Source organism: Amphiprion ocellaris, chromosome 10, assembly GCF_022539595.1.
Source record: "Amphiprion ocellaris isolate individual 3 ecotype Okinawa chromosome 10, ASM2253959v1, whole genome shotgun sequence".
NCBI lineage: Eukaryota > Metazoa > Chordata > Actinopteri > Pomacentridae > Amphiprion > Amphiprion ocellaris.
Genome location: NC_072775.1, coordinates 24,484,728 through 24,500,259, shown reverse-complemented (window position 1 = coordinate 24,500,259; position 15,532 = coordinate 24,484,728). Strand labels below are relative to the sequence as shown.

Sequence of the window (15,532 nt, the reverse complement as noted above, 5' to 3'; positions counted from 1 at the left end):
TGTATTATTTGTATTTTTCTTTTGTATTTTATATTTACCTATTTTAACATTTTGTATTTTGTATGTATTATGTAGTGGATAGTCACTACATTTCACTGCCATACTGTATGTGCACGTGACAAATACAAAAACGTAATCTGATCTAATCTAATTTCATCTAGTACAAAATAATAATAAAAGATTTTCAAAAGAAATTGATATTAACAATACTGCCCATTTTTATTTCTATACTGCTGAATTGATTGCATTTGATTTGTGCAGATACATTAAAATAGAATGGTAACTCAAGGACATCCAAATGAAGAAGCACAGCATAATACTTTTAGAACTGCTTCATGGCATTAGTGAGTAGTGCAGAAGAGAAAGAGACTGGAAAAATGTGATAACAAGAACCATGAGTGGGATACAAAACCTGAAACCCTCGCACATTAAGAACAGTAAATGCTTTAGTTGGCTGAGCCACTGGGATGCCTAAACACAAAATGTTTTTGTTGCATGAATACAAATCCTCTTCTTACTGAACAGTGCTGAACGCAGAGTACCAGAGGCCACTGTGAGAATATTCATTTTTCTTCCTTCCTAGATCTCCTACAAGGCAGTGAGCTCCTTTGACCCTGAGCTGGACCTTTCCAACCAGAGTGGGAAGGTAGTGAAGCTGGGCAACGAGACCACCCACATGTTCACAGGCCTCTACCCGGGATCTACGTACTCCTTCACCCTGCGCGCTAGCACAGCCAAGGGCTACGGCCCCCCTGTCATCACCCAGTTCACCACCAAAATTTCAGGTCAGCAGGGTCAACAGCAAGGCCAGTTAGTGTGTGCATGGATGTCGAATACATAGCGCACCACTTACTGCTGCTGGAAGTTTTTATGTTCAAATGTGTAAAAGCAAATTGAAATGTGTTTCTAACTCAGCCAAAGTCAGATAAAATTGCTTTCACTTGAGTCTCAGAAGGTAAATCCTGCCTTTCGGCTTTTCAAAACAGTATACAAACCAGTAAACATGGACAGATTACTATCCACTATATGTGAGATTAATCACTGAAACATTCACATAGTAAACTAGACTAAGTACCTTAATGCCACTACTGTTTGGTCTGGTTATTACATTAGCAGCATTTAGCAGAATTACTCTATTAGTCATATAGAAACTGTGTTTTAATCAACTGTGGCTGGTTTAGCAGAATGAAACAGTTTCAGATGATGATCGTGGGGCTATAGTTTGCATTTTTTTCCCTGTGAATGTGTATGCACGCATTTCTTTTGTGACACCAGGATATATTTCACTTTTTCAGGTATTGTCATATTCAATGATTAAGCATCTGAACCCTAAGCAGTTTCTGATAGTTCTTTACTCACTGTGGGCTCCTGTCCTGTACATCTGTGGAACCAGCACCAATATGGCTAGAATGAGAAAGAACTCAAAAATGTCTCCTGTGCAATGTAACGACATGATAATGACAGAAATCATTAAAAATGATATATGTTTTCCTTTCATTTTTCTTACGTGCTCTGTGTAAGCACAGCCTGCACTTCAGTCCAGTTTTGCAGAAAGGCTCCTGAATTTTTGTGACGATTGTTGATCACAGTGAAGCCACTGATGTCTTCTCGGTTGTTCTAAGGAGCATATAATTTATAGCTTTTTACACATTCTGTGCAGCGCATTTTTTTATCAGTCTGATTTTCAAACAAGACATATAGAACAGCGGTCTCCAACCTTTTTTGCACCACGGACCAGATTCAAGCAAGGCAATTTTCGATCGTCACGTCCATAAAAAACATGAAAAGCACTCAGGGAGTGCAGTACTCCGCCAAGACTGTTCAGTCGTTGTATCATTTCCGACGGGCGGCGGAAATTGATGGGACTCGGAAACACCAAGGACTGCTGTTGCAATGAAGGGTTGGGGGTTGCTTGACCTGCAGTGTTTTAGGTGGGTGGTACATGTCAAACATCCACATGAGTGTCTCAGGACTCAAGGTTTCCCAGCAAACATTGCATTACAACGAGATGATTGATGTTATTCACTTCACCTGTCAGTGGTCATAATGTTATGGCTGATCGTTAGGTGTGTGTGTATATATATATATATATATACACACACATATGTATAATCCTGATGTTGACCACAACTGAGATGTATTACCTTCTCTCTTCTTGTTTTTCTCCTTAGCTCCCTCAATGCCAGCATATGACCAGGAGACCTCACTGAACCAGACAGACAGTACAGTCACTGTGCTGCTTAAACCTGCCCAGAGCAGAGGAGCACCAGTCAGGTATGCTTTATAACGACACGCACATAAACAGCACATTCTGAAACAACTAAACAGCATATTAATACACCAGTACCAACATCAGCAACAAAAACATATCAAAGAGCTTGTGTTTATCAGCACCCCACCGTAAAAGGAAAGTTGCCCGGGAACTCAGTGCCTTACTGTACGTATCTGAGCTTTATTTGTTTGTGGATTTTGATCCTGTGAAAAAGAAGCATAGCGTTTGAAGATGAGAACAAAGCCCGGTGCAGCCAAGGCTAGCTTCAGGATCTCTTCCCTTTGCATGTCTTTTATGTACCATACTGCCCGCCCGGAGTCACTATAGGCTTCTGGGGGAATGTCGGAATTTAGCCTGCTTGATGCTGTATTTATTAGCCATTATCAGAGAGGCAGTAGAGCGGCTCTGTCTGAATGCTAAGTTGTTGGGCAAAAGTCATAATTTTGGTTTATGAAGGCCACTGTGAGCTTCTGGCAGGAGTTAAACATGTTTGATCATTTTTCCTTGTTTCCGTGCAGTAGTATTTGGTTGTGTTAGCTTAGATGAAGAAGTTAGTCAGCTTAAAGTTAAGAAAAAATCTTCCAAACAACACAGATGAGATATAATATGTTTTTTAGTGAGCTTTTGGAGTTGACCTACAAGATTAAACAATGAGACCAATAACCACAGTTTGAAACCGATATACATTCGCTGCTAAATTAGAAACCTTAGAGTCAAAAATTTAAAAAAACACAAAGTCAGACATCAGAGAAACGAGAACTTTCAACATATATTCTTTAGTATTGATAGGCTATTGGTTGGTTTAGATGGCATCTGAATATGATGGAGGTGGGATAGTAGCTCTTTGATTGCAGACATGAAGAGACTAATGCTGGGGAAGGCAGGAACCAGGGCTAAAGCAGCAAAGTTACCAATAGCACTTGCTAGTGGGTCCCCATGGGATTCAAACCCCACTCCTCTGAGTCCAAGTCCTCTGTGTAACCCATTGTGCCACCACATCCTACCACCCTAAAGGATTTTGTTGTTCTTTATGTTATCTTACATGCTCTGGATGAAAAGACCTGTGATTAGCTCGATTTTCTAAAGCCTGAAAACAGAGTCAAGTGAAGGAGCAGGCATTTAGTTTCCTCTCAGACCATTTGAATTACAATACACTGAAAGGGCATTATGGAATTTTTGCCTGGTGCCAAAAAATTAAAAAATAAAATGCAGCCTACCGTAGTTTTAAAGTCTATCAGAGGATACCTTTCTGCGCTCCGTCTAGGTCCTCAGAAAGAGTTCAAACATTTAAAAAAGGTATATTTTATGAGTTCTGTTAATACTAATTTATGTTCTTGGCCGTGGCATCTTGTGCCTTAGCCACCAGGACCTGAACAGAGTGTGCTCACCACTTCATATGAGGAGTGATAAAGACTTGGGCTGGCTTGCTGTAAGACTCAATTTTACACGATCAACTCATCTGAGTCCTTAAAAGATTACAGCCTGGAGATCTTTAGTCAGGCTTGTCAGCTCATGTTTACTGTATGCGCAGCTGCCTAGATTAATGCCCCAGCACCAAATTGAGAGGCCTGAGCAGGAAAGACAGAGTGATCGGTTTTTAATTTTCTCACAGGTACAATTCAGTGGGCCTTACGCAGGCTGCCAGTCTTTCAGCAAAATAATTACAAACCCCTAACTGTAATTAACAGGGTGTCGCAAATTGGAGCTTCCATTCATTAGCATGCTGGACTTCTCTTTTGTTTACCACTTGAAGGCATGCAGGAAAAGATGAAATAGATTAGTCTTCTGAGATATGGACTTTAGTTTGAGACCCTCATTCTCTTTGAATAAGTTGAGACACTACTGTGCAGTAATACCTTAAACATAATCCTAAATATGTTGTCATTTGATATATTTTAGATGAAACACACTCAGTGAAAATAAAAAGATGTGTTTTGATGCAGACATATAGTTTTAAGGATCATATATGTCTCACTAGTATCAGGATAATCCATTAAAAAAATTATCAGTGGAGTTTAGCGCATGGCACAACTGTACCTCCAAACTAATTGAGGCATCTTTTGATCACAGCCTCTCCACATCCAAACTTTAAAGGTATTCAGGTACACGTTGCTTTTCCCACCTTTTCACTCCTGTTAAATCTCACAGGATGTAAAGGCCAGTGTGCCGCCTTCATGTGTACAAAGTCAATGTCTGGAAAAATATGAATTGCAAAAAAGAGGAGGTGGTGGAGGGCAGCAAACAGGAGAGATTATGATGCAGGTCCAAGACAAGATACTGGCAGGCTTTTGAAGATGTTTTCCACCTCCACCTCAAGTGACACATGATGCCTTTGAAAATTTATGGTGACTGTAAAGTAGCTTCCATTCCGAGAAGTCAAGTTAGGTGGTTTGTTAGGATCTGCTGCCTGTCGAATAATGATAAATGTAATCATGTAGTCATCTGAATTTCCCAAGCTTGAAAAAATAACTAGAAAAGCACTCAAAGAGCACAATACTCGAAGCTGTTGATTCCCTCGTGGCATTGTCAGAAATGCAGCATATTTTTTCAGAAATGCAGCATTTGTTTATTAGTTATTGATGATCAGAAATCACGGTAACATAGAATGTGGCCATTTAATATAGATGTACCCACAAACAAAATGACCTTCCGCTGAGCACAGACGTGTGTTATGCATGTAAACGTTATGTACAGATACCGAATAGTGTGACCTAAATATTTAATGGGCGGTGGCAATTGATGGTGCTCGGAAACACCTCCACAATTTAATCAATTGTTCCTTGTATCAGTCCCGATGGACAAGTCCCAATAAGTCCGCAATGGTCGATTTGTAGTAGGATCGCAATCATGTAATCATCAGCAGGCAGCTGACGTAGTGTTCCCTTGTTGTCATAGTTACAGTGACGCCGTGCCACTACCTCGCAATGATGCAGAAATCTTTAACAAATCCGTGGATCCAGACTGTAAGTCGCTTCACTGCCAAAATCTTATCAATTGGTCCTTTCTGACCTTCCCTGAAAATTTCATCCAAATTCGTTAGTCCGTTTTTGAGTAATGTTGCTAACAGACAGACAAACAGACGGACAAATGAACGCCGATCGTCACATAACTCCATCACGTTCCTTGTTTTGGGATTGAGGGTAGAGTTGCATGACTACTTGACATTCAAAGTTAAGGCACATCTAAAGACATGTTTTACTTAAAAGTTCAAGACATAGCTGATGCAGGAAGTCTACAGAAGAGTTTTCTTTTAATTACCCAAGGACTGAAATTTCATGCCACACTTAGTCTTAATTCCATGCTATTGCTCATGTTGCAAAAGTAAGCATCACTTTTCTAGAGTAGTAGGAAGCTCATTTTGAAATCGAACACTTTATGAAATCAGTTTTAAAGCCCCTATGAAATAGGGATTTGACAAGGGAGAACACTGATCCACAGCACTACAGAGCAGAGCAGCATGAGGCTTGATTTGATAACGCAATCTTCCATGCTGATTGGGTTTAGGAGGTAATAGAGCTCCAGACGTTTGAGTTTCCAACAGCAGATGTTTTGCTGTATTACAGGAAGGGGAACACATTGGAAGATCACACGATAGCGGTGGCTCAAAAAAGAAAGCAGGACATAACAGACGACAAATGTCTGTTTCACTTCAACATCCTGCAGTCATGCTGAAGTCAAATCATATTTTAGACAGATGTGGGCAGATGTTGTTACTGCTGAAGGAGGCAGTCAGTTTTTCATTTGTGTAATTGCTAATTGGTATAACATTTCCAACTTGGAATTTGCTTCTAATCTCTAGGGACGGCACATGTAGCCAGGAACAATTTTTACCAGAGGGGACACTGTTTCTTTAAGAGGATTAGTGAACTGTCTATCAGTCATGTCGTGTTAAACTAATGTTTGCAATGGCCGCTCGTCAGGGCCAGAATACGCCTCCTCACTCCGTAACATCAAAATAGATGTTTACATGCTTCTGCAGAAATAAATGATTTGAGACGCTTTCCTTATCATTCACACCACTAAATCAGCCCTTCTCTCCCTTTCTGCTATAACATTTGCCTTGAGCAAGCTCACACACGTAAATAAACAGAAAAAAAATCTATAAAATCCACCAATTGCAGTAGCATATTAAAGAAAGTGAGTTCCAGTGTAGTTTCGACCCTGCAGCATCAGATGATCTGTACGTAACCACAGGCTGAAAACTGTTAAGTGGTTTTCTACAGTCCTAAAATAAGCACTAACTTTCTTTGATCACAGCAGAGCAAACGCTAATCACTGTGTCTAAACGTGACACGACTCAGTGCTTCTTATGATTTAATGGCAAATGTAATCTATGGTACCCTCTAATTTGTTTGCTCTATAGCCTTATGGACACTAGGTAAATATAAAGAGTAAGAATGCAGAGACACAGAGGAAGGATGCTGGGTCAGGGGAAGTGTGTTACTTCCAACCACTCTTAAATCAGACGTATAGGCATATAGAGCCAGCCGATTAGCATTAGAGAGAGAGACAGTGATTGAAATGCTCCCCATACCCCTTCTCTCATCTGCTCAAACAGCCTGCAGTTCTCCCTCTATCAGCCCACATGAAAAATAAATCTGAGTTTCAGGTCACATACAGTCGATTCCAAGTCAATCCGCCATAATTGGTTCGCATCACATGGCGGCAGAGCTGAAATCTATCGGGCAGGAAGGCTGGAGGAGGCCTAATTGGTGTCAGCTCAGGTTGCAGTGCTACCGCAGGACCCCTCTGGCAGACCACTTTTAACAGTTTATACCATTCTTCTAGTACATCATCTACCTACATCTCGCTGTCTCTGCTTGTCTTTTCCATCTTCTGTTCAATGAGAGATGTTGAGGATTTCAGCAGTTTTTTAAATTAAGCACAATTACGCTTTTTTTCCACAGAGACCCCTTGTCGTTTGGTATGTTTGTGAAGATGTGATTGGTTGTTAGGGGGACTCGTAGCTATCACTGTCAATTTATCACTTAGCTAGTAACAGTATGATTGGATAGCATAGTTAAAACATATTTTGCTGGGTATAGTTTTTTGAAGCATACTGAAAATCACAGTTGTTTTGGTGATTTAGTGATCAAAGCAGTAAGTACATTTCATCATTTACTCCACTTAAGTGCAATTTTTAGGGTGATTTAAATCTACCTACTTTTTTAAGATGTGCTTTTATTTCACTGGATTTAATAGTAGGGCTGGCCCAAATAGCAATTTCTGGGCTTCAGATATTCGGCCCCGATTAATGACAAATATCCGATATTCGGTTCGGTTCATAATGTCCGACGGGGAGATTAACACTTTTTTGTTTACAACTTAATTCTATATGTATTCTTTTATAGTTTTGATGTCTTAAGTATTAATCTAGAATGTAGAAAATAATTAAATAAAAAGCATTGATGAGAAGGTGTATCCAAACTTTTGACTTGTAGTGCATGTATTTATGTATATGTATGTATGTATACATGTATAATGCATTCATGTATATTATTGCCAACATTTCAACATTAACATTATATTGTGGTATTTTACTTCATCTGCACTTTGATCAACTACAAATGAAGATATAACTAATATAGCAACACACAACAATAACCAAACAAGAAAAGCAGTCAGAGAGCACACTACTCCACCAAGGTTGTTCATTTATCCAAATGGCATTGTCAGAAATGCAGCATTTTTTAAAGAAATGCAGCATTTGTTTATTAGCTATTGATGATCACAAATCACAGCAACATAAAATGTGGCCATTTAATATAGATGTACCCACAAACAAAATGACCTTGCGCTGAGCACAGATGTGTGTTATGCATGTCTACGTTATGTACGGATACAGAATCACCTGACCTAAATATTTAGCGGGCAGCAGGAATTGATGGGACTCGGAAAACCCCCCACAATTTAATCAATTGTTCCTTGTATCATTTCCAACAGATAAATCCCAATAAGTCTGCAGAGGTTGATTTGTAGTAGGATCACAATCATGTGATTGCGATTCACTTGTAGTCATAGTTACAGTGACGCCCTGCTGCTATCTCGCAAAGATACAGAAATCTTTAACAAATTTGTGGATCCAGACTATAAGCTGCATCACTGCCAAAATCTAATGACTTGGTCCTTGTGTCATTTCTGACCTTCCCCAAAAATTTCATCCAAATCCATTTTTGAGTAATGTTGCACATGGACGGAATAACAGACAGACAGACAAACGTGTGCGGATTGTCACATAACTCCACTGCCTTCCTTGGCAGATAATAATGGTCTAGTCATTAAATAATACTACATCAACAGAAACCACAGTGACTACTTGTACTTTCATACTTTGCTTTTACTTCTGTAAATCACTTAAATGCTTCTTCCATCATCAACATCAATGCAAATATCTTGCAGCTCCCCAGACTGGACCAAAAAAATCTTTACCTTCAAAGGATTTTTGTTGTTGCTATCAATGTTTATCTGTTGTTTAGTGTTTTTTCATTACTTATTCATGTCAAACTAAATCCAGAAAATGACTAAATGACTGTGGTCTGTCAAAATGACTCATAATGTAAATTGTGAACTCAGCATGAGTTGACAAGGTGTCAGCTGCTCCAAGGCATATTAACATGTGAGCAGTAGTCACAGAAAAAAAATGAAATAATTACAGTTTTTATATCACCAGCTTTTAACTCTTGAGTCAGTTTTGCATTTCATAAGCAGTTGAAGTGAAAGTAGTGTATTTTTAAACACTAGGGAAGAGTGCTTTGTTTAATATTTTATATGCATAGAGCAACATACCACTAAAAATACTTTAAGTAAATCCACTAAAGCAAGTAATATTGTCTCCATCAGTTACAAAGATGAACAAAACATTTTTATTACATTGCAAATGCATTGTGTGCTAGATTTTAGTTTCTTGGTGCAGTGAATATTTTGTGCTAGAGAAACAGAGAACAGTGGTTTGGATTTCCACATTACAAGAGTTCTTGCCCTTGGAGCCTCATAGCCTATGGCACTTGGTATTTTGCCTGAGGAAAGAAAACCAGTCCTATTCATAATGTGTCTGTCATTAAGTCATAGCACAACCACATCATCATATCACAAGGAGCCACCTGGGGAGAGGCAGCGTTTGTTTTTATTTCACCATCTGCAGATTAATTTGGAATATTAAGTGCTAATATGTGTGAGCCATGAGTGAGTGAACGTCCTACAGCAAAGCAAAAGCACACTTCTAGTTACTGTGGCCGTAATATGTAGTAGGCATAACTGATATTTAGTTTTAAAGCAAATAGTGTGGACATCGGCAGTCCTTATTAAAATATATCAACCATTTCTAATTAATAATATGACTGACAGCTGATATAATATTTAATACTGTATTTAATTCTATCTTTCTGTTATAGTTCACATCCTATCTCCAGTGTTTTGGCAGAGGCTTCCATCCAGCCTCACCACTTATTTCTGTGCTGCTCTGCAGCTACTTAAGTGACTCCTGTGTACCATCTCCAAGTGCCCTTTGACCTCTGCTCTCAATAGGGGACAGTAATTAAAGGCTGATTTCTCCTGCAGACTCTCAGCAGGATTAAATATTTCATCACCTCCCAACCCAGTGCTAAATAGGAGAGCTCTAAGGAATTGGGACACACCCACCAAGAGCAAAGGGGGATTTTCTAATGACGCTACAAGCACCTTATGATAAACTACGGGGTTAAAGAGCACATGCTGTACACACAAGGGAATACTTAATCATCCAGTACCAACTACTGGGAACAATTGATCATCTCCAGGGCTGTTTGTACAATGACTGCACAGCTTAAGAGCGCAGTCACTACAGTGCAGGTTTTTTGACAAAGATGTTTTGTCTGCTTGTTATTGTAATAATGTGGGCTGAGTGAAAATGTTCAGGGTCATCCAAGCTCTACATCCTGCCTGGCTCTGCCCAATGTCACTTTTACATGACATGGTAGAATTTAATGAATAAACTGAAAATGGATGACTAGTTAGATGTGAAAGCAGTACAACGTTTGAAATTGTTGTTTTAGAAGTAATCCTATAAATTGAAAACTATTTTAAGAAAACACACTCCAGAGGACTGCAGTGTACATCTGTGTCATTTTTACTTTGTCTCTAATGTGTTCATACAGAGTTCAAATGACGTTATTCGCTTTTGTTTGGTCTACTGTAGTTTGTGTATTATGTGTGTATAATCTGCAATCATTATGATTTGTAAAGGTGCTCTGGCAAATTTCCAGTAAACAAATGAAAGACGCATTTACATTTATACGTCATTTATGTGTAGCATTGACACATAGTGCGTATGACATAAACTGGATCTGGATTGGCCAAATCATGTTCTGGAGGTTACTTCATCATGCATAATTTAGTTTACACAGCATTATGCATAGCAAGGTGACATGCTAACAAGGCTACATGCAATAGCAAGTCTTCTCCTTGCTGACAGAGATTCCATGGTATGAGTTTCTTTGACTTCAGACAAGTCTGTATTGCTTAGTTCCAAAATGAAATCCAGAGTCCAGGTAGAATCAAGAAAAAGAGAAACAATAATACCAGGCATGAATGCACAGTTTGGAATGAATTATTCAGCTACAGATCACATGTTTACACCATGTACAGATGGGCCATCACTAAAACACACTGTATATCCTGGAGGTTCAACAAACATAATGGATATTCCTCATTTGCAGAAATTTCTGAATCCATTTTTTTTTTTTAGTAAATTGTACTTTGTTTACACACATTTTTCAGTGTGTAGTCCTCTTTTTCACTATTTACAACCAGTGGCCCCTTGAATATATACAGTTGTGAACAAAGGTTTACATACACCAGTTACAACTATGTATATCATGACAGTCTTGACTTCCAGTGACTCCTCTAACTCTTATTTTTCAATTAAGGAATCATTAAAATATGCAATTTCATCACAAAAAACAATCATACATTTTGGTTCTTTCATAGACTTATTATAGGTCTTCTGAAAATATGAAAAAATCTGCTGGGTCAAAAAATATACATACAGCCATTCTACTTTTTGGTTTCGTTAGCCATCTTCAGCTTCTGGCAAACTTCTGGTTGTATCTTTGACTGTTCCTCTTGACCGAATTGGTGCAGTTCAACTAAATATATTCACTTTCTGACACAGACTTGTTTCTCCAACACATTTCAGGACTTTGGGGAGGCCAGTCTAAAACCATAATTGTAGCCTGATTTAGTAATTTCTTTACAATTTTTATGTGTTTGGGGTTATTGTCTTGTATGAATACCCAACTGCATCTAAAGCCCAACCTTCCTGCTGATGATTTTAGGTTTTGCTGAAGAATGTGGAGGCTATCCTCCTTCATCATTCCATTGACTTTTGTGTAAAAATCCAGAATCGCACAATACTACTTTGGTGATTCTTGGTTAACTCTTGATTATCCTGACCAATTGTCTCTCAGCAGCAGGTGATATTTGTGTTTTCTTCCTGATCGTGGCAGTGACACAACTGCACTATGCACTTTACACTTACAAACAATGGTTTGCATGATGATTTTGGGATCTGTAGCTAATTTGAAATGGCTCCAAGTTCCTTTCCTGACTTGTTCAAGTCAGTGATTTGCTGTTTTTAGATGTTTGCTGAGCTCCACTTCCCCACTGTAGCAATGGCTAAGTGGAATGGGTTCAATTTAAATTGGCTCAGAGAAGTCAGCAGCTGTAAACAATTGTTATCACCTTTAACCCTTTGATGCGCAACATGGGTCAAAAGTGACCCAAATTCAATGGAAGATGGGTATCTCCCAACCCACACTGCGCATCAAAGGGTAAAGAGGTTAAGAGACCATGCCACTAAGAAAATTTGATCAACACAGCTTTCTAAATCACCAAAACTCATAATTGAGGTTGTTGTATGTACATTTTTGACCCAGCAGATTTGTCTTATTTCCAGAAGACCTGTAATAAATCTATGAAATACCCAAAATGTATGGTTGTTTTGTGTTAGAAGGATGCATGTGTTTCAGCGATTCAGTCGGAGAAGATTCAGAGTAATACAAATAATTGAAAACTGAAGACTGGAATGATATATGTGGTCTTCCCAAGTGTATGTTACTTTTGTTTACAACATTACCCACAAGATCATCATCCTTGCATGTGGGTTACTATACAAACAAAACAGGGACCCACACATTAGAAAATTAGAAAAGAGTGCAGAAAACAGAATCTTAAAAAATAGCAGCAACGACAAAAAAACACATTTGAACAATATATAAGATATTAATTAATTGGCTTATTTCTAAACATATGATACAGTAGTTGAAAAAATAGTGGTAAAATCCCCCCAAAAAAGCCAATGCTTTCTAAAACTAGAGCACGTCCAATGATGGTTTTTATTTATTCATTCATGGATTCATTCAGCAGTTTGCACAATACAAAGTAACTTTGCACAGTAGTCTGTGATAATAACTTGTTGTTTCCATGGTTCTTTTGGAAATGGAACACTAGTTCCCGCTCACGACTGGTTATTCTTCATGGCAGCTGTAACCAGACTCTTTGTCACTCAGCGACTCAATAGGTTTAACAGGTGGATGCGCGATGCATACTAACATGAACACAAGACAGTCAGTCTCACCCTCGAGCTAAGTGGCCTCCTCAGAGACAATGTCATCTCTGTCAGAGGCACAGAGGGCTGCAGTTTTGATCTAGCTAAACACAAGGCTCGGATAGAGAGGAAATGGAAACTGCCATTAACCTTTTCAGTTGGTGAATAATGAAAAAGCAAAAAACGTCAGCAAATAACATCCTGTGTAACTGTTCATTTCTGTTGTGCTGAGATGTTATTTTTTTTTTTTTTAATGGAGTTATTTGTTGAAATGTTGGAATGCACATTACAATCAGAATTATTTCCTTCTAAATATGTTTTAAGGTTTTTGTAACATTTGTAAATAACATACACTACCGTTCAAAATTTGGGGTCACCCAGGTAATTTGGTGTCTTCCATAAAAACTCACACTTTCATTCATGTGCTAGCATAATTGCACAAGGGTTTTCCAATCATCAATTAGCCTTTCAACACCATTAGCTAACACAATGTAGCATTAGAACACAGGAGTGATGGTTGCTGGAAATAGGCCTCTGTACCTCTATGTAGATATTCCATTAAAAATCAGCTGTTTCCAGCTAGAATAGTCATTTACCACATTAACGATGTCTCGACTGGATTTCATTTAATGTCATATTCACTGAAAAAAACTGCTTTTCTTTCAAAAATAAGGACATTTCTAAGAGACCCCAAACTTTTGACCAGGACTGTACATTCTTTATTTTAGTTCTTATGTAGGCAAGGTCACGCATTCTCGCTTATAATAATAATAATAAGAAGAATAATAAATAAATTTAAATAAATCTTATTTGTTTGTGCCTTCCAAAACACCCAAAGATTTTTTACAAATCATGAGGCATGATAGCACAATAATAAAGCAACAATAGTCAGATCAACATGAATGCCATGAGCAGATTCTGATTGACTTCTTCTAGTGACACTATTCTCAACACATGTTTTGACTGCTGAAAACTATACCGTGTGGAAATAGACTTTTGCAAGTGCATCCATGGGGTAATTGGGATTGAAGTTAAAAACTGCAAATAAAATGACTTTGGGGATGTAACAGTGAGATCAGCTAAACTAGCCGTGAGTCTGGTAAGAAAAGTATTCGACATGTCTTATGGAGGGCACTGCTTAAGCTAATTAATTCTAATTAATTAATTCTATTAATTCTTTAAGCCAGTGGGTTAAATTCTGACTTGTACACACCAAAATATGAACTGTTGGTTTCAAAATGTTGCAGTTTTCAACAAAAAAGAAGCTAGATTATTTTTAGACAGTTAAAGTTAATCAATCAATCATTTTTTTGTTTTGTTTTTTTTAGCATATGATCTGTGAGAAAAGGGAAATTATGCAGAAGAGATGAATGAACTGTATAGAGCAACCTTACAATATCAGTAGGCATATTACCAAAGTATGTTACTGTGTATTCGTTTTATCCTGGCATTGATCTCGATCAGTTATATATGACTAAACTTTTAACGAGCAAAACTGAAATGAAAAGATGAGATGTGCAGCATCCATTATATAATTGTCCTCTAAATTAAAAAGAGTTTCTAGAGACTGGGTTTACGCTGAGATTTGGAGCTTTGCAACATTTATGTCTTTGCCATTCATTAAGCATTTTACACTTGTAAAGCTAACTGGCAAGACATAAAACTACTTGGATTGCCAATTGCATTCTACAAGTGCCTGCTTGGCCCATAGGAGTCTGTTAATTCTGTTTGTATCCTGTGTTTGCAGTGCGTACCAGGTGGTGGTGGAGGAGGAACGTCCACGCAGAGCACGAGGCACAGCAGAAATCTTGCGCTGCTACCCAGTTCCCATTCATTTTCAGAACGCCACGCTCCTAAATTCGCAGTACTACTTCACTGCTCAGTTTCCTGCTGCTGGCATCCACTCACCCCAACCATTCACTGTGGGGGACAACAAGACCTACAATGGTTATTGGAACGCCCCTCTACTGCCACAGAAGAGCTACAGTATCTACTACCAGGCTGTCAGCACAGCCAACGGGGTGGGTGTTAGTTTTTTTTTATTTTATTCCATTTTATTTTAATTCATGCCAGTTACACTAAACTACACCCTTGCTTCAAGTGAATTGTTTTTTTGTTTGTTTGTTTTTTAAAAGTCTGATCCGTTGCTTACTAACAAGTGGTGAAAAATATAGTACATTTAATGTACTTTTAGAATTTTACATACAAAACGGATGTTCAGTTTCTGGGACATACACTGTAAAAATGATCTGTACTTAGATGCACTACCAGTAAAAAGTTTGGACACATCTTCTCTTTCAGTTGTTTTTATTTAATTATTTTATATATTGTAGATTAATACTGAAGACATCAAAACTATAAAAGAATACAAATGGAATTATGTTGTAAACAAAAAAGTGTTAATCGTCAGTATTAATCTACAATGTCCAGAATAATACAAATAAATAAAAAGCATTGAATGAGAAGGTGTGTCCAAACTTTTGACTGGTAGTGCATGCATTTTTTTTTATATATATATATATATATATATATATATATATATATATATATATATATATATATATATATATATATATATATATATACAGTCAACTGTTTCCACTCAGCAATGAGATAATTAAATTAGCATAACTGAGAGAACCACTAATTTGTCTTCTTAATTTAATCAAGTACAAGGC

General features: G+C 37.9%; 1 protein-coding gene across 9 annotated transcripts in view; it reads left to right on the top strand.

Annotated features, from left to right (window-relative positions):
• The window catches only part of LOC111576970 (protein tyrosine phosphatase receptor type M), a 178,745-nt gene that overhangs the window by 96,059 nt on the left and 67,154 nt on the right, over window positions 1-15,532 (top strand). For all 9 annotated transcript variants that reach the window (XM_055014635.1, XM_055014637.1, XM_055014636.1 and 6 more), the window contains exons 10-12: window positions 584-785; window positions 2,172-2,274; window positions 14,602-14,875. In XM_055014635.1, coding sequence (XP_054870610.1) covers window positions 584-785; window positions 2,172-2,274; window positions 14,602-14,875 — 579 coding nt within the window. The remainder of the gene's footprint in view (window positions 1-583; window positions 786-2,171; window positions 2,275-14,601; window positions 14,876-15,532) is intronic.